The sequence below is a fragment of the Hypanus sabinus genome, chromosome 19, assembly GCF_030144855.1.
Source record: "Hypanus sabinus isolate sHypSab1 chromosome 19, sHypSab1.hap1, whole genome shotgun sequence".
Taxonomy (NCBI): domain Eukaryota; kingdom Metazoa; phylum Chordata; class Chondrichthyes; order Myliobatiformes; family Dasyatidae; genus Hypanus; species Hypanus sabinus.
In genome coordinates this window covers 69,355,470-69,375,398 of record NC_082724.1, presented here as the reverse complement: position 1 = coordinate 69,375,398, position 19,929 = coordinate 69,355,470, and the positions used below count along the sequence as shown (strand labels likewise).

General features: G+C 37.9%; 1 protein-coding gene across 2 annotated transcripts in view; it reads left to right on the top strand.

The window, feature by feature from the left end:
- The window catches only part of iars1 (isoleucyl-tRNA synthetase 1), a 172,214-nt gene that overhangs the window by 110,664 nt on the left and 41,621 nt on the right, over positions 1-19,929 (top strand). For both annotated transcript variants that reach the window (XM_059944616.1, XM_059944615.1), the window contains 2 exons: positions 17,776-17,950; positions 18,655-18,767. In XM_059944616.1, coding sequence (XP_059800599.1) covers positions 17,776-17,950; positions 18,655-18,767 — 288 coding nt within the window. The remainder of the gene's footprint in view (positions 1-17,775; positions 17,951-18,654; positions 18,768-19,929) is intronic.

Sequence of the window (19,929 nt, the reverse complement as noted above, 5' to 3'; positions counted from 1 at the left end):
CTCTTGTTCGAATTGCATTTATTGTTTTAGAAGTCTGGTCTGTTTTTAACTGCCATGCAAGGACCTTATGTGATCTTTCACTTAGTTCATAATACCTCTGTTTAGTTCTCATATTTGCTTTTTCTGTTTGATATGTCCGAAGTGTATTATATTGTAACTTCTTATTACTAAGTTGTCTTCATTTTTCTTCTGTCATATATCTTTGAGATTCTTTTTCTAATTTTGTAATCTCTTTTCCAATTGATCTATTTCTATCATATATTCCTTCTTAATTTTAGAAGTATAACTTATTATCTGACCTCTCAAATATGCTTTCATTGCTTCCCACAATATAAATTTATCATCAACTGAATGTGAATTTGTATCTAAAAAGAACTGAATCTGCTTTTTCATAAAATCACAAAAATCTTGATGTTTTAGTAACATTGAATTAAATCTCCATCTATAAATTGATTCCTCTTTATCTCTCGCCTTTGAATTAAATGAAGCTGCAATAACATTTCCAACCCAGTCTCTTTTTAATTTCTGATGTTCTATCTCCGTTAAGTGTGTTTCTTGTAAAAAAAAAGCTATATCTATTTTCATTTTTTTTATGTATGTTAGAATTCTTTTTCTTTTCACCGGTCCATTAAGCCCATTAACATTAAAACTTTAAAAATTCAGTAAATTAGTCATTATTTTCAATTATGTTACTCCAATCTATAATAATACCTAATCTTTCAACTTTCGTGGTATCTTGGGAAATCTTTCTAAAATTGTCCATGTTGCTATGTGTGTCCCCACCGATCATCCAGGCAGAAAGATAGAAGGAAAATAGAGTGTAAGGAAAAAAACAAAATACCCCCCTACTAATGTTGTGAAAAAAAAAAGAACACAACATTTACCCCCCCTCTATTGTACGGGTCATGGCGATCGCCATGATTACACACGTGAATCCCGTAGTAATTGATCCAAAGCTCCCCAGCCCCCCCCGCAACATAAACAAGTATGTATATAAGAAGAGAAAAAAATACTATTCAATTAGTATATCTGAAATTTTGCTTTTCTCCCCTATGTCATCCTTAAATGTCCATCACTTCCATTCATTGTCTCTGTCTTCATCTTTAATCCATTACACTTGGAAATCTCTGTGTGTAATTAGAGGGTATTTGGAAGTTTTTGTGCGAACTCCTCCGCTTCTCGATAATCGGTAAAAAATCTTCTTTTTCCCTCCTCCAAAAAAATTATCAGTGTTGCTGCGTGACGCATTATAAATTTATAACCCTTTTCCCATAAAACTCTTTTCGCTGGGTTAAATTCCTTCTTTCTCTTCAAAAGGTTATAACTTGTATCAGGATAGAAAAGAACTGCCTTCCCTCCTGTCATCAATGGCCCGTTTCTCTTATCAGCACATTGGGCAGCCGCCTTCAGGATCTTTTCTTTATCTTGGTATCTTAAGCATTTTATCAAAATTGATCGTGGATTTTGGTCAGCTTGAGGTCTTGACCTTAAATGAGGTCTTATGAGCCCTTTCAATTTCAATTAGAGTTTCTCCTTCCATTTCCAATTTTTCAGGAATCCATTTTTGAAAAAAATTTATTGGATCTTCTCCTTCTATATCTTCTTTAAGTCCAACAATTTTAATATTATTTCATCTACTAAAATTTTAAAGCTTATCAACTTTTTCCAACATTTGTTTTCTTTCTGATGTCCAGGCAGTAATATCATCTTCCATTTTATTCATTCTTTCAACCATGTCTTCCATTGTAGTTTCCAAATCTATAATTCTCTTTTCCATTTTTTCCTGTCTTTTTGTCATTTTCTCAAACATAATCTCCACATTTATCATTTTTTTGATTACTTTTAATGCGCCTAATTTATGCATTATTTGCATCAGTCTTTTCTATATTTCCAGAAGAACTTTTATCTCCATCTTCGCCTGATTTTTCCAGAGAATCTGACTCTCCCTCAGATTCACTTTCACTTTCGGTTTTGATTTGTAGTTCAGGTTGCTCTCGTTTGCGCATGCTCCTTCCTTCACGTTTGCACAGTTCTTGTTGGTCTTTTTCTTTAGAAATGGTCGATGTTGCCGCAGTTTCCTGTTCTGTATCGCCGGTGGTATAATGTACCTTCACTTAAACATTAATTTGCTGATTTTTTAACGGGAGAGCTGGGTTCCAGCGTCTCGATCCTACGTCATCAGGTGACGTCCCCCTCCGCCTGAATTGTTTACAGTTCAGTGTAACAAGTTGGGTTAAAATGTTTAACTAGTTTTATGATAGGCCGATTTTTCCTTTGGCTCCTCCCACTTCCTCCAAATCAAAGATGTAGCCATGGGCACCCGCATGGGTCCTAGTTTTGCCTGCCTTTTTGTTGGCTTTGTGGAACAGTCCATGTTCCAAGCCTATATGGGTATCCGTCCCCCTCTTTTTCTTCACTACATCAACGACTGCATTGGCGCTGCCTTCTGCACGCATGCTGAGCTCGTTGACTTCATTAACTTTGCCTCCAACCTTCACCCTGCCCTCAAATTTACCTGGTCTATTTCTTCTTTTTTTTAAAACTTTTTTTTTAAACTTTTTTTTATTGCATTTTTAAGTAGTTACAAAATGAAGTATGGAAAAACAATGTATATAACCCTTCCCCCCTCCCCTTATCCGCTCCCCCCTAACTGCCCTATAGAAAAAAAAAGAAAGAAAGATTGCCTGGTTGTTGGAAGATCTCCACATGCTCCATGGAATTCGTAATAACTTTAATATGTATATTTATTTCTTTCCCCAAATAACCAATTGTTTCATCTTCAGAACATTTATAGATTTAATCCTGTCTTTTGTAAATAAGGGCTCCAAATTTTCAGAAATGTTTCATATTTATCTCTTAAATTATAAGTAATTTTTTCTAATGGAATACAACCATAGATTTCTTTCTTCCAAGAGTCTATACTTAAATATGTATCCGATTTCCAAGTAACTGCAATAGCTTTTTTGGCTACTGCCAGTGCAATTTTTATAAATTCTTTCTGGTATTTATTTAGTTTGAGTTTTGGTTTTATCCCTTCAATATCACCTAATAAGAGTAATATTGGATTATGAGGAAATTGTGTTCCTGTAATTTGTTCCAGTAAAAGTCTTAAATTTGTCCAAAAAGGTTGAATTTTAGAACAAGACCATGTAGAATGTAAAAAAGTACCAGTTTCCTGGTTACATCGGAAACACTGATCCGATAAGTTTGGATTTAATTTATTTATTTTTTGTGGTGTAATATATAATTGATGTAGAAAATTATACTGCACTAATCTTAACCGAACATTTATTGTATTTGTCATACTATCAAGACATAGTCTTGACCAATTTGTTTCTTCAATTTTAATATTCAAATCACTTTCCCATTTTTGTCTTGACTTATGAACTCCTTGTTTAATTGCCTGTTTTTGAATCAAATTATACATACAAGATACAAATTTTTTAATATTTCCTTTTTGAATTAAAATTTCTATTTCATTAGGTTTCGGCAATAACATTGTTTGACCTAATTTTTCTCTTAAATAAGCCCTTAATTGAAAGTAACAAAATAAAGTATTATTTGATACTTTATATTTATTCTTTAATTGAACAAATGACATTAATATACCTCCTTCAAAACAATTCCCTATATATCTAATCCCTTTTTGAATCCAATTATATAAAAGTTGATTGTCCATTGTGAAAGGAATAAGTCTATTTTGAATTAAAGATCTCTTTGCTAATAAAGATTTTTTTGTCTCATCATCAACATTTATCTTATTCCATAAATCAATCAAATGTTTTAATATAGGAGATTCTTTCTTTTCCCGTATCCATTTAGATTCCCATTTGTATATAAAATCTTCTGGTACATTTTCTCCTATTTTATCTAGTTCTATTCTAACCCATGCCGGTTTATCTTTCTCGAAAAAAGATGCAATAAATCTAAGTTGATTTGCTTTATAATAATCCTTAAAATTTGGAAGTTGTAATCCTCCTAGATCAAATTTCCATGTCAATTTTTCCAACGATATTCTTGATATCTTACCTTTCCAGAGAAATTTCCTCACATATTTGTTTAACTCTTGAAAAAACTTCTGGGGTAATTGTATTGGTAATGATTGAAATAAATATTGTAGTCTAGGGAATATATTCATTTTTATAGTATTTACTGTACCTACTAATGTTATTGGTAATGCCATCCATTTATCAAGATCTTCCTGAATTTTTTTCAAAAGTGGTAAATAATTTAATTTGTATAAGTTTTTTATGTCATTATCAACTCTTATACCTAAATATTTTATACCATTTGCTGGCCATCTAAATTGAGTTATTAATCGACATTGATTATAATCTCCTTTAGTAAGAGGTAAAATTTCACTTTTATCCCAATTTATTTTATAACCCGTATTTTCCCATATTCTTCTAATCTATAGGATAATTTGCGTAGTGAATGTAATGGATCTGTTAAATAAAGTAGAACATCATCAGCAAATAAGTTAATCTTGTATTCTTCCTGATTAACTCTGAAATCCTTAATATCTGGATCCATTCTAATTAATTCAGCTAGTGGTTCTATTGCCAACACAAACAAAGCAGGTGATAATGGGCAACCTTGCCTAGTTGATCTTGTTAACTGAAATGATGTTGAAATTTGACCATTTGTCACTACGTTAGCTTTGGGATTAGTATTTAAGGTTTTAATCCATTTTATAAATGATGTTCCTAATCCATATTTTTCCAATACCTTAAATAAAAAATCCCATTCCAATCTATCAAATGCTTTTTCTGCATCTAAAGCAACTGCCACACTCATTTCCTCCCTCTTTTGCGCTAAATGGATTATACTAAATAACCGGGTTACATTATCTGCCGATTGTCTATTTTTGATAAATCCTGTTTGATCCATATGCACTAATTTTGGTAAGCATTTAGATAATCTATTAGATAAGATTTTTGCTATTATTTTATAATCGGTGTTTAATAAAGAAATAGGTCTATATGATGTTGGTTTTAAAAGGTCTCTATCTTTTTTTGGCAATACTATTAAAATAGCTGTTGAAAAAGATTCTGGAAGTTTATGCGTTCTTTCCGCTTGATATATTAACTCCATAAAAGGAGGAATTAATAAATCTTTAAACTTTTTATAAAATTCAGGTGGAAAACCATCTTCTCCTGGAGATTTATTACTTTGAAGTGATCCCAAAGCTTCTTCAACTTCCTTCAATGTAAAAGGCATACCTAATCCCCTCTGTTCTTCTATATTTAATTTTGGAAGAGTTATTTGTGATAAAAATTCTTCTATCTTAACGTCATCATTCTTTGATTCTGATTTATACAACTCAGAATAAAAATTCTTAAAAGCCTCATTAATTTCTAGAGGCTTATAAGTAATTTCATTCACTTTTGTTCGAATTGCATTTATTGCTTTGGAAATCTGATCTGTTTTTAACTGCCATGCAAGAACTTTATGTGATCTTTCACCTAGTTCATAATATCTCTTGTTTAGTTCTCATAATTACTTTTTCTGTTCGATATGTCTGGAGTGTATATTAATAAGTTGTCTTTGTTTTTCTTCTGTCATATTTCTTTGAGATTCTTTTTCTAATTTTATAATCTCTTTTTCCAATTGATCTATTTCTATCATATATTCCTTCTTAATTTTAGAAGTATAACTTATTATCTGGCCTCTCAAATATGCTTTCATTGCTTCCCACAATATAAATTTATCATCAACTGAATGTAAATTTGTATCTAAAAAGAACTGAATCTGCTTTTTCATAAAATCACAAAAATCTTGATGTTTTAATAGAATTGAATTAAATCTCCATCTATAAATTGATTCCTCTTTATCTATCATTGTCATTGTCATTATTAAAGGAGAGTGATCAGACAATATTCTTGCTTTATATTCCACATTTTTCACTCTATCTTGAGTATTTGTTGATAATAGGAAAAAATCTATCCTTGAGTATGTTTTATGTCTATTTGAATAGAATGAATAATCCCTTTCTTTTGGATTGATTCTTCTCCATATATCAACCAAATTTAAATCTTTCATCAACGATAGAGTTAATTTTGCTACTTTTGATTTTGTAATAGCCTTTGTTGATCTATCTAAAACTGGATCTAAACAAAAATTAAAATCTCCACCTATTAATATTTTATCATGTGCGTTAGCCAAGTTCAAAAAGACCTCCTGTATAAATTTTACATCATTTTCATTTGGTGCATAAATATTCATAAGAGTCCATAGTTCTGAAAAAATTTGACAATGTATAATTAAATATCTTCCTGCCGAATCAGTTAATACATTTTGTATTTTAATTGGTAAATTTTTATTAACCAAAATTGCAACTCCTCTCGCCTTTGAGTTAAATGAAGCTGCAATAACATTTCCAACCCAGTCTCTCTTTAATTTCTGATGTTCTATATCCGTTAAATGAGTTTCTTGTAAGAAAGCTATATCTATTTTCATTTTTTTAATATATGTTAAAATTCTTTTTCTTTTTATTGGTCCATTAAGCCCATTAACATTAAAACTTTAAAAATTCAATAGATTAGTCATTATTTTTAATTATGTTACTCCAATCTATAATAATATCTAATCTTTCAACTTTCATTGTATCCTGGGAAATCTTTTTAGAAGTCTCCATGTTGCTATGTGTGTCCCCACCAATCATCCAAGCAAAAGAATAGAAGAAAAATAGAAAATAAAGAAAAAAACAAAATACCCCCCTACTAATGTTGTGAAAGAAAAAAAACACAACATTACCCCCCTCTATTGTACGGGTCATGGCAATCGCCATGATTACACACGTGAATCCCGTAGTAACCGATTCAAAGCTCCCCAGCCCCCCCGCAACATAAAAAGTATATATATTAAAAAAAAACATACTATTCTCAGTTATTATTTCTAAAATTTTACTTTTCTCCCTTATATCATCCTTAAATGTCCATCAATTCCATTCACTATCTCTGTCTTCATCTTTAACCATTACATTTAAAAGTCTCTACGTTTAATTAGCGAAGAGATGGGAGTTTTTGTGCGAACACCTCCGCTTCTCGATAATCAGAAAAAAATCTTTTTCCCTCCTCCAGTGTTGCTGGGTGACACATTAAAAACTTATAACCTTTTTTCCATAAAACATTTTTAGCTGGATTGAATTCTTTCTTTCTCTTCAAAAGGTTATAACTTATATCAGGATAAAAAAGAACTGGTTTCTCTGCTATCATCAGTGGACCTTTTCTTCTTTTAGCACCTTGGGCAGCTGCCTTCAAAATCTTTTCTTTATCCCGGTATCTTAAACATCTTATCAACATTGATCGCGGATTTTGATCATCTTGAGATCTTGGTCTTAAGGCTCTGTGCACCCTTTCAATCTCAATTGAAGTTTCTTCTCCCATTTCCAATTTTTCAGGTATCCATTTTTGAAAAAAATTTATTGGGTCTTCTCCTTCTGTACCTTCTTTAAGTCCAACAATTTTAATATTGTTGTGTCTACTAAAATTTTCGAGCTTATCAATTTTTCCCACGAGTTGTTTTCTTTCTGATGTCCAGGCATCATTATCATCTTCCATCTTCTTCATTCTTCCATCCATTTCTTCCACTTTGACGTCCAAATCTGTAATTTTCTTTTCCATTTTTTCCTGTTTCTTTGTCATTTTATCAAACATAGCCTCCATTTTTGTTACTTTTTCTTTAATTACTTTTAATGCATTTAATTTTTCTAATTTATGCATTATTTGCCTCAGTCTTTTTTGTATTTTCAGAGGAACTTTCATCTTCTTCTTCTTCTCCATCTTCATCTGATTTTTCCAGAGAGTCCGCCTCTCTCTCAGACTCACCTTCACTGTCGGTTTCAGTCGTTGCTGGGTTTTGTAGTTCTGGTTGCTCTCTTTTGCCCATGCTCGTTCCTTTACGCTTGCGCAGTTCTCGTTGATCTTTTCCTTTAGAAATGGCTGATGCTGCCGCGGTCTCCTTTTCTGTTTCACCGGTGGTGTGTTGTACCTGAGTCCGCAGTTCTTCGATAGAAGTAGGCCTTGATTCTGTTCCAACTTGAGCGGTCTTCGCGGAAGTAGTTTTCTTCATCCTCTGTTTATGAGGCATAGCTTAAAACAATCCAGAGTAGTTTATGAGTAACCTTAAAAAAGTATTGATTGACTTATCTTCACTTAAACATTAATTTATTAACTTTTTTACGGGAGGGCTGAGTTCCAGCGTCTCGATCCTACGTCATCACGTGACGTCCCCCACCTGGTCTATTTCTGACACCTCCCTCCCCTTTCTTGATCTTTCTGTCTCCATCGCTGGAGACGGCCGATCTACTGATATCTACTATAAGCCTACAGACTCTCACAGCTACCTGGACTATTCCTCTTCCCACCCTGTCTCTTGCAAAAATGCTATCCCCTTCTCACAATTCCTTCATCTCTGCCACATCTGCTCTCAGGATGAGGCTTTTCATTCCAGGACGAAGGAGATGTCTTCCTTTTTTAAGCAAAGGGGCTTCCCTTCTTCCATCATCAACTCTACTCTCAAACGCATCTCTCCCATTTCCCGCATATCTGCCCTCACCCCATCCGCCCACCACCCCACACGAGATAGGGTCCCCCTTGTCCTCACCTACCATCCCACCAGCCTCCAGATCCAATGTATTATTCTCCGTAACTTCCGCCACCTCCAACGGGATCCCACTACCAAGCACATCTCACCCCCCTTCCCCCTTACTGCTTTCTGCAGGGATGCTCCCTGTGCAACCTCCTTGTCCGTTCATCCCCCCCCCATCCCTTCCCACCGATCTCCCTCCTGGCACTTATCCTTGCAAGTGGAACAAGTATTACACCTGCCCTTATACTTCCTCCCTCACCACCATTCAGGGCCCCAGACAGTCCTTCAAGGTGAAGCAACACTTCACCCGTGAGTCAGCTGGTGTGGTATACTGTGTCCGGTGCTCCCGGTGTGACCTTTTATATATTGGTGTGACCCAACGCAGATTGGGAGACTGTTTCGCTGAACACCTACGCTCTGTCCACCAGAGAAAGCAGGATCTCCCAGTGGCCACACATTTTAATTCCATGTCCCATTCCCATTCTGATATGTCTATCCATGGCCTCCTCTACTGTCAAGTTGAATCCAAACTCAGGTTGGAGGAACAGCACCTTATATACCGGCTGGGTAGCCTCCAACCTGATGCCGTGAACATTGACTTCTCTAGCTTCTGTTAATGCCCCTCCTCTTCTTCTTACCCCTTCCCTGATATATATTTAGTTTTTTTCCCCCTCCCTTTTTTTTCTTTTTCTCTCTGCCCATCACTCTGCCTGTTCTCCATCTCCCTCTGGTGCTCCCCTTCCCTTTTCTTTCTCCCTAGGCCTCCCGTCCCATGATCCTTTCCCTTCTCTAGCTCTGTATCCCTTTTGCCATTCACTTTTCTGGCTCTCAGCTTCACCCCACCCCTTCTGGTCTTCTCCTATCATTTCCCCTTCCCTCCTACTTTCAAATCTCTTACTATCTTTCCTTTCAGTTAGTCCTGACGAAGGGTCTCGGCCTGAAACATCGACAGCGCTTCTCCCGAGAGATGCTGCCTGGCCTGCTGTGTTCCACCAGCATTTTGTGTGTGTTGTTAAGTATTCAGCAACAATACATATATAAGTGAGGCAGGGCTTTTTTTAAAATAACACACAAAACATTTATTAAACATTGAAAAACAAACCCCCCAAAAGTAAACAAACAACTAATGTAACTGGAAATCTGCTGTGTGGCAGCTTAAACAGTTCTTAAAGGAATAAAGTGAAAGCAGTTCTTCAAGTGATGTTGCAAAAACAGTTCTTCAAAGTAGTACTGCAAAAGTTCAAAATGCTTACAGTCCGTTAAAGGAGAGACTTTTTAGATGAATTAAATTCTCTTTCACGTCATGTTGTTGTGGTTCCCTGTTGAACTATACTTTTCCCGGAGAATTTACAAAGATGAAAATGAAACGGCTTAAAGCCACTGACCTTTCCTTTACAAAACTGTACCCAACCCTTTCTGCTATTATTTGCAGGGGTTAACACGGGGGCAGCAAATGAATTCCTTCCAAATGAGGATCAAACAACGCCAAACCTGTTTCACCATCGAAATCGACTTTCCTCTATCTTTTAACTCCCGAACTCCGATCTTCACTCTTCACTGATTTTTAACTGGCAGTATTATAAAAAAAACTGCCGGCAATGATCTTTTAAACTTTAGGCATTAAATAAAACTCCACCTTTCAACCAAACTGCGTGATAATATTGGACCACACAGTGGCATGGAGTCAAAATGGTAAATCCAGCCACGAACTGCTCCTCCTCGCAGGGAGGGGTCCTCCTTTTATATCCGGTATAAAAAAACCTGTCACATGACCTCTACTGGCGGGGAAAATGATGTCACTCCACAATCACAAGACCATTACTTTAAGTCTAGTATAGCTTCAACACCACTGTCACGTGACAAGTACAAGATACCCACGGGTACGTAACAGTGTTGCTTAGTAGAGCTGGTACTTTTCTCTTTGGAGCATAGAAGAATGAGAGGGGACTTGATAGAGGTCTTCAAGATTATGAGAGGCATAAATAGAGTGGATAGTCGGTACCTGTTCCCAAGGCACCAATAGAAAACACCAGAGGGCATATGTACAAAATTAAGGAAGGGAAGTTTAGGAGAGACATCAGGGGTAAGTTTTTTTTACAAGAGGGTTGTGAGTGCCTGGAATGACTTGCCAAGGATGGTGGTGGAGGCTAAAACATTAGGGGTATTTAAGAGCCTCTTGGATATGCAAATAGATGAAAGAAAAATAGAGGGTTATGGGGTAGTGTGGGTTTAGTACTTTGTTAAGGATTATGTGGGTTGGCACAACATGGAGGGCTGAAGGGCCTGTACTGTGCTATAATGTTCTATGGTTCTATTACCTTGGGTTACCCATAGCCCTTTATTTTCTAAGCTCCATGTACCTATCCAAAAGTCTCTTAAAAGACCCTGTTGTATCCGCCTCCACCACCGTCACCCATTCCACGCACTTACCACTCTCTGCGTTTTTAAAAAAAAACAACAAAACCAACAACAACTTAGCCCTGACATCTCCTCTGTACCTACTTCCAAGCACCTTAAAACGATTTCCTCTCATGTTAGCCATTTCAGCCCTGGGGAGAAAACCTCTGACTATCCATCCACATGATCAATGCCTTGATGTTGTGCCAACCTTTTAACGTACTCTAATTCAATCTAACCCTCCAATATAGCCCTCCATTTTTTTTTATCATGCAAGAGCTTATTTAAGTGTTTCTTAAATGTCCCTAATATATCTGTCTCTACCATTATCCTTAGCAGACATTCCACGCACCCACCACTCTCTGTGTGTAAAATCTTACTATATTGAAAGGGCTCAAAGAAAGACTAAAACACCCAATATTGATGCAGATTTATTAATTTATCAATTGTCTGTGAAACATTAACAACACCGCCAAGAGATAGTTCAGGGTGTTTACTATCAGCCTGCATTAATTGAGTAAAAGCATGACTAAATGTTTATAGAGCAGAAAGTAAAAGAAAAACAATAAACATTACATTAAAAGCTTTCACAAGTACCAAGCCAAGAAAATTTGGGCCTTTATCCTTGAAAGCGGAACAAATGCTACACCTGTCCCTACGCCACCTCCCTTACTACCGTTCAGGGCACCTTCCAACTGAGGCAACATTTCACCTTTGAGTCTTTTGGGGTCACATACTGTGTACGGTGCTCCTGGTGTGGCCTCCTGTATATTGGTGAGATCCAACATAGATTGGGAGACCTCTTTGCCAAGCACCTACGCTCTGCCTGCCGGAAGGTGCGGGATCTCCCAGTGGCCACCCATTTTAATTCCACTTCCCATTGCCATTCTGACATGTCAATCCTTGGCCTCCTCTAATGTGATGAAGCTACTCTCAGACTGGCCATCTGTGTAGCCTCTGACCTGATGGCACGAACACTGATTTCTTGAACTTCTGGTAATGCCGCCCTGTCCCCTCCACCATTCTCTTATCATATCTTCTTGCCCACCCATCACCTCCCTCTGGTGCTGCTTCCCCCCTTCTTTCTTCCATGGCCTTCTGTCCTCTCCTACCAGACTCCCCCTTCTCCAGTCCTTTATCTCTTTCACCAATCAATTGCCCAGCTCTTTACTTCATCCCTCCCCCTCCTGATTTCACCTATTACCTTGTGTTTCTGTCTTTCCATCCTCCACCTTTTAAATCTACTCATCTTTTTTTCTCCAGTCCTGGTGAAGGGTCTCAGCCCAAAACATCTACTGTACTTTTTTTCCATAGATGCTGCCTGGCCTGCTGAGTTCCTCCAGCATTTTGTGAGTTTTGCTTGGATTTCAGCATCTGCAGATTTTCTCTTGTTTGTGCTACCATACTTCATATTCTCTCTAACAAAAAGGGTACAGAATCAAAACAAGCTATGAAAAAAATCAGACACAGCTGTGAGTAGTACCCTGGTATCCAACAGCCTTATAAGGCCTTGGGTTCATGATGGTAAACGTCCCCTAGTTCTACTACAGGTGAGGTCTAAGAAGGGTAACAAGACAGTGGTTACTTATGCTTTCCTAGATCAATGAAGTACAAGTTTTCTTCACAGTGGGCCTCATGAACAAGCTCAATCTCATAGGAAGTATGACACACATTCTCTTATGCGCCATGGGTCAAGCGAAGATTGTGAATAGCTCCACTGTTTCAGGTTTGGAAGTGGTTGGCTTAGATGGTGAAAACTATTGTGAACCACCTAATGTCTGTATGCAAGAAAGTATGCCTGACCACAAATGGAACATTCTGCAACAGCTGGATCTCCAGGGCTGGTCTCACCTTAAACACGTCTATTTGCCAGAGATTGATACAGAAATTGAGCTGCTGATGGGGACAAATGTGCCCAAAGCATTGGAGCTTTTGTAAGTAATTTGCAGTTTTAATGATGGATCCCATACAATTAAAACAATGTTAGATTGGGCTATGAATGGACCAATGAAAGATCATGGTGATGGAAGAGAGGATTCTACAGCCAGAGCTGACAGTTAACAGGTTCTTAGTTTTGAACTTGGTTGAGTTTTGACAGCAGCAGTTCAAGGTAGACTTCCCTGAATGCAGTCAGGATGCACAACCTGGTTTGTCAAGAGTAGACACAAGTTCATGGAGCTGGTTGCAAATTCTGCAAAACTAGTGGATGGCCATTATCAGATTAATTTAACTTTGAAAAAGGAGGTTAACATTAGGAAGATTGCTGAACACCATGTTCTAAATTGAAGGAAGAGGTTTAAGGATGCCATCTCCAAAGGTTGTGCTGAAAGAGTGCCTGCAGAGAATCTGGAAGCAGTGATGGGAAAGGCTGGTATATTTCACATCATGGTGTTTATCATCCCAGAAAAGGGAAACTCTGTGTTGTGTATGACTGTGGAGTGACTTTTCAGAGAATATCACCCGATGCTCTGCTTTTATAAGGACCAGATCTTACTAGCTCGCTGATTGGAGTCATAACCAGATTTAGAAAAGAACCAGTGGTAATCATGGCGGGTATTGAATCAATGTTTCATTGGGTTATAGTATCAGCAGAAGATACAGATCTGCTGAGTTTTCTCTGATGGTGACCTCAAACAAGATATGGTAGACTTCAGAATGCTGGCTCGTCTCTTTAGAGCATCTTCATCACCAAGCTGTGCAAATTATGCTGTAAGGAAATGCACAGAAGACAATGCATTAAGACCAGTTCAGCCGCAAGATGTTGAATAAAGTTTTGCTCAGCTCCTATTTTGATGACTTTCTTGTGTCGGTGTCCTCCGAGGAAGAAACAGTTGTCTTCTGTATCATGATCTTGTATCCATTTGGACTAGAGGCGGCTTTTGACTCACAAAATGGATAAGCAACAGACTTGGTGTGCTAGCTGTGATCACTAGAAGAGCAAAAAGTGAAAGACGTGAAGGATTTGGATCAAACTTTACCTTCAGTGGAGAGAGTACTGTGTGTGCAATGCATAGAACATACTAGAGTACAGCACAGGAACGGGCCATTCAGCCAACAATGTTGTCCCAAACCAACTAAAAAGCAAATCAAACACACCCAAACACTAATCCCTCCTACCTACACCATTTCTATATCCCTCCATCTTCTTTACATGCATGTTCTTATCCAAATGTCTCTTAAAAACCTCCAGTATATTTGCCTCTGTCACTATCCAAGGCAGTGTGTTCCAGGCATCCTCAACTCTCTGAATAAAATACTTACCCTTCACATTCCCTTTGAACTTACCCTGTCTCACCTTCAATGCATGCCTTTGGTATTAGTCATTTCAACTCCATGAATCTCTGTCCACTCTATCTATGCTTCTCGTAAGCTTGTATACCTCTGTCTGATGTCTGCCCTGCCTTCGACACTCTAGAGAAAACAACCTAAGTTTATCCAGTTCAAACCCTCTAAACCAGGCAGCATCCAGGTAAACCTCTTCTGCAGCCTCTCCAAAGCCTCAACATCCTTCCTATAGTGGAGTGGCCAGAATTATGTGCAATAATCCAGATATGGCCTAACCAGAGTTTTATAAAGTTGCAACATAACTTCCTGACTTTCGAACTCAGTGCCTCGAATAATAAAAGCAAGCATTCCATAAGCCTTTTGAACCATCTTATTGACCGATATAGTCACTTCCAAGGAGCTCTGAACTTGGGTCCCAAGATTTCTCTGCTCAGCAACACTATTAAGGACCTAGCCTTTAACAGTGCATTCAGTCTGATACTTTCAAGTTTAAGATCATGATCTGAGATAGACCACTCACCAGAAGGGGAATCCTCTCCATAGTTAGTTCCATCTACGATCCTTTAGGAATCTTGAATCTGATGGTGCTATTTGCTAAAAAGATTGTACAAGAACTGTGTAAGAAAGGGCTTGTCTGGGATGACACTATACCAACATCAGTCGCTCATGAGTGGACAAACTGGCTGGAAGAAATCTGGCAGTTGGAGGACTTCAAGGTCGTTAGATGTTTGAAACCCTGGGATTTTGGAGAATTTACTGCTGCATGGTTACACCACTGCAGATGCAAGTGAAGCAGTCTGTGCAGCAGTGATCTACTTGTTGTTGCATAACATGCACTCACTGGTGCACAGTGCTTTTTATCATGGAAAAATCTAGAGTAGCTCCATTGAATTGAATTGAATTGACTTATTATTTACATCATATACGTGAGGAGTAAAAATCTTTGTTACGTCTCCATCTAAATGTGCAATTTATAGTAATTTGTAATAAATAGTATGTACAACAGGTTAGTCAGTGTAACATAGAAACATGATTGTATCACCATGAATTAATCAGTCTGATGGTCTGGTGGAAGAAGCTGTCCTGGAGTCTGTTGGTCCTGACTTTTATGCTGCATTACTGTTTCCCAGATGCTAGTGGTTGGGGTGACTTGGATCCCCAATGATCTTTCAGGCCATTTTTTACACACCTATCCCTGTAAATGTCCTGAATAGTGGGAAGTCTACGTCTACAGATGCACTGGGCAGTCCGCACCACACTCAGCAGGGTCCTGCAGTTGAGTCAGTTTCCTTGTCTAAAGCTCACCGCTGCTATGATGGCAAGCATTATGGACACATTGTGGAGGAAGGAGTTGCACATGCAGCTTCAGGGCTCAAAGTTTTGGACTGATGGGACTTGTGTGCTGAAGTATGTCAAGAATGAAAATTCCAGGTTCTGAACCTTTGTTGCAAACAGTGTCAGAAAGTCTTAAGATCTCACAAACATAAGCATCAAGTTGGATAAGTCACTGGGACTGGGTGAGATGTACCCCAGACTACTGTGGGAGGCAAAGGAGGAGATTGCTGAGCCTCTGGCAATGATTTTTGCTTCATCAATGGGGACAGGAGAGGTTCCGGAGGATTGGAGGGTTGCGGATGTTGTTCCTTTATTCAATTATTCATTTAAGTAAAGTAAAGAAAGGGGGTAGAGATAGCCCAGGGAATTATAGGCCAGTGAGTCTTACTTCAGTGGTTGGTAAGTTAACAGAGAAGATCCTGAGAGGCAGGTTTTATGAACATTTCTAGAGATCATAATATGATTAGGAATAGTCAGCATGGCTTTGTCAAGGGCAGGTTGTGCCTTATGAGCCTGATTGAATTTTTGAGGATGTGTCTAAACATATTAATGAAGAAAGAGCAGCAGATATAGTGTAAATGGATTCCAGCAAGGCATTTGATAAGGTACCCCATGCAAGGCTTATTGAGAAAGTAAGGAGGTATGGGATACAAGGGGACATAGCTTTGTGGATCCAGAACTGGCTTGCCCACAGAAGGCTAAGAGTGGTTGTAGACAGGTCATATTCTGCATGGAGGTCGGTGACCAGTGGTGTGCCTCAGGGATCTGTTCCAGGATTCTTACTTTTTGTGATTTTTATAAATGACCTGGATGAAAAAGTGGAGGGATGGGTTAGTAAATCTGCTGATGACACAAAGGTTGGAGGTGTTGTGGATGATGTGGAGGGCTGTCAGAGGTTACAGTGGGACATTAATAAGATGCAAAACTGGGCTGAAAAGTGGCAGATGGAGTTCAACCCAGATAAGTGTGAGGTAGTTCATTTTGGTAGGTCAAATATGATGGTAGAATATAGCATTAATGGTAAGACTCTTGACAGTGTGGAGGATCAGCGGGATCTTGGGGTCCAAGTCCTTAGAACGCTCAAAGCAGCTGCGCAAGTTGACTCTGTGGTTAAGAAGGTGTATTAGCCTTCATCAATCATGGAATTGAATTTTGGAGCCAAGAGGTAATGTTGCAGCTATATAGGATCCTGGTCAGACCCCACTTGGAGTATTGTGTTCAGTTCTGGTGGCCTCACTACAGGAAGGATGTGGAAGCCATAGAAAGAGTGCAGAGGAGATTTACAAGGATGTTGTCTGGTTTGGGGAGCATGCCTTATGAAAACAGGTTGCGTGAACTCAGCTTTTTCTCCTTCGAGAGGCGGAGGATGAGAGGTGCTTTGTATTTTTTTTAAAAATAGCAACTATAATTCTCTTTGATAGTATGCTCACTGAAATCCCCAGTGTCACCTGCTTCTGAATTAGTATTTGTAACTTGAACTAGATTTCAAAGAAATAAGTGTATATGGATTGATGGGCTGGAAATGAATCACTGACCTTATAATGGACTTAACTTAGTCCAAAGTCATTATGAAATAGGAGCAGAATTAGGCCATTTGGCCTGTCAGGTACTCTCCATCATTTGATTATGGTTTATTTATTTCTTCTTCTCAAACCTCTTCTTGCTTTCTCCCTGAAACCTTTGACACCCTACTAATCGGGAACCTATCAACCTGCACTTAAGTATACCCAAAATGTTGGTCTCCACAGCCATCTGTGGCAATGAATTCCACAGATTCACCACCCTCCAGCTAAAGAAATTTCTAAAGGGAGGTCCTTTTATTCTGAGACTGTGTTCAAGTCCTTGTGCAGACTACTTCAATACTACCTGTCCTTCCACCTATCTTATTATCAACAGCTAGCTTGGATGTATGGCTATCAGGTCTATCTTGATAAGTGAGCACATAACATGGTGAAAGCAAATGTAAAATTGCTCAAAGAGTTTGGAAATCTCATATTGACATTTCTCATTCATAAGTATATTTTGTATTATAACCTGTTTTAAGAAAAGCTAAATGGAAAAAATATATTTTTGGAAAGAGTTATAACTGATATACTAGTGATTTGATGGTTATAATAACTGAAAATGTTTTAAATTAATCATAACATTTTTACTAATTCCCACTAGGAACTAAATGTCCGTCAGCTGACATTATCCACAGATAAAGACAAGTATGCCATTCGGCTTAGAGCAGAACCAGATCACATGGTGTTAGGAAAGCGTCTGAAGGGAGCATTTAAATCTGTTTCAGCAGCTATCAAAGGTCTTCAGAGTGTACAGTTGGAGGAGTTCCAGAAGACAGGTGAGTATTCAGAAACTGCTTCCTTTCTACATGATAAAAAGTCACTTTATAGTTTTATTTATGTTTAAACCCAAGGGGGAAAAAAACAAAAAGATATAATAAGATTAATCATCATTTAAAACTGGGATGAGCAAGCACCTCTTCTCATAGAAGGTGGTGAATCTCGGGGATTCTCTGCTCTGGAGAACTGTGTGTTCTGATAAATGAGGGTATTTCAAGATAAAGTTGATTTTTTTTTTGAAGATTAGGGAATTGAAGGCTATTGGAAAGCCGACACAAAAGTGAAGATAAAGCCTTAGGCAGATCATCCAAGATCACATTGAATGGCAGGGCAGGCTTGATGAGCAGAGTGGCCTTTTCTTTAACCAGTTGTTTAACTTCCTGAAGGTGCATCTAGAGTAACAAGCTATAAATGCAAATTTTTTTGGTTTTGTTTTATTTGAAGTTCTGTACCATTGGAATTTTTATACAGGAAAGCTAGCTTAATCTACCAATATGTTTCACTATTTCAAGACCTGATATTGAGGTTAGTTGTTCCCAAAATATCATTTTGTGGTACAAGAGAAAAGAAATTGTGATGCTGTTTATTTCCCCATGGAAGTCAATACATTTGACTGAGTTCCAAAAGACTAAGGCTCAATGTCTTTCTTTGCCACTAATCAGTGAATATGTTGGTATGTTTTTATATACTCTTCTTTTAACAGGCTCCATAATTGTGGAAGGACATGAACTTCATGAGGAAGACTTGCGTCTCATGTATGCATTTGATGGAATTGCAGGAGCAGATGATCAGTATGAAGCCCATTCTGATTTTCAAGTAAGTGTTTTATTGTAATAGGAAAATGTAAGTATTAACTGCACGTTTGATCTCATAAGACAAGATGTTTCAATCCCTTTCATAAGCAAGTCCTAACTTGGGTCATAGCGTACAGATCTTGAGGAGGAACTTCATGGGTGGCAGATGCTTCCCAGAGGTCATCAGGTCATCTCCCACTACTTCAGTGTTTCATCAGTTTCAGCCCACTACATCTCCAGAGAGCTCAATAGTATGACCCAGCGTCCCAGATGCCCACCTCTTCACATCTGGCCACCCATGGGTCATTTTAGGACCCAGCTGTCATCACTCCTCTTCATCCTCTAATTCTCTAGTTAGTTCTGTTTCGTTCAGTTCTTTATAGTTTGCCACTAACCCTGGCCAAGGACTCCCAATCCCGTCAGCAATCTGACCATGGAAGTAACCACAAATACTTTGCAGCCAACCTCTACTGGGAAAATCTGCACCTTCCATCCATGCTGCTTACCATCTGTGGCCAGCTCAGTGTATCTTACATTTTTCTGCTCGTATGCCTTGCAGACTGCATCTATCCAAGGCACTGTGAGCTGTGAGATTACTACAGCCTTCAGGCTGCTGACCGCAAGACCAAATTACAGTCAGTGAATGAGTAACTTTGACATGGGACTCCTTCACTTGCCTTAGTCATCCAAGTAATCTTGCTTTTGTGATGGGTTCTCCTACAGTGAGCCAGAGCTTCCTCAAAATTTTTTTGACTAAATTCATAGACCCATGCTATTGAGTGCATACTCTCTTCTTTACATTAATTTTACAAAAATGCAATTCTCTATTAGTGTAAATATATTTGTCAAGCAGAATGCTGTATAGGCAACATTTTTGAAATAACTGCCTCACTTTGAAGAATTGAAGATTTTCCATACGTTATTTTTTTATTGTAAGCATATATATTAGAAGCAGTGTCTACTCAGGTTTACTCTTGCATTCAGCAAAAATTGCTGACCTGATCGTCATCTGATTGGATCAAATCTGTTTAAGCACCTAACTCTGTTCTTTGCTTATCAAGAAGTTATATATTTCTACTTCAAACATTCTTAAATCACCGCTTTCACTGTCACCTAAAGAAGAGAGCTTCAAAGATCTTGAAGGGATAAAATATAGCTACTTCCTTTAAAAAAAAAATTTAACT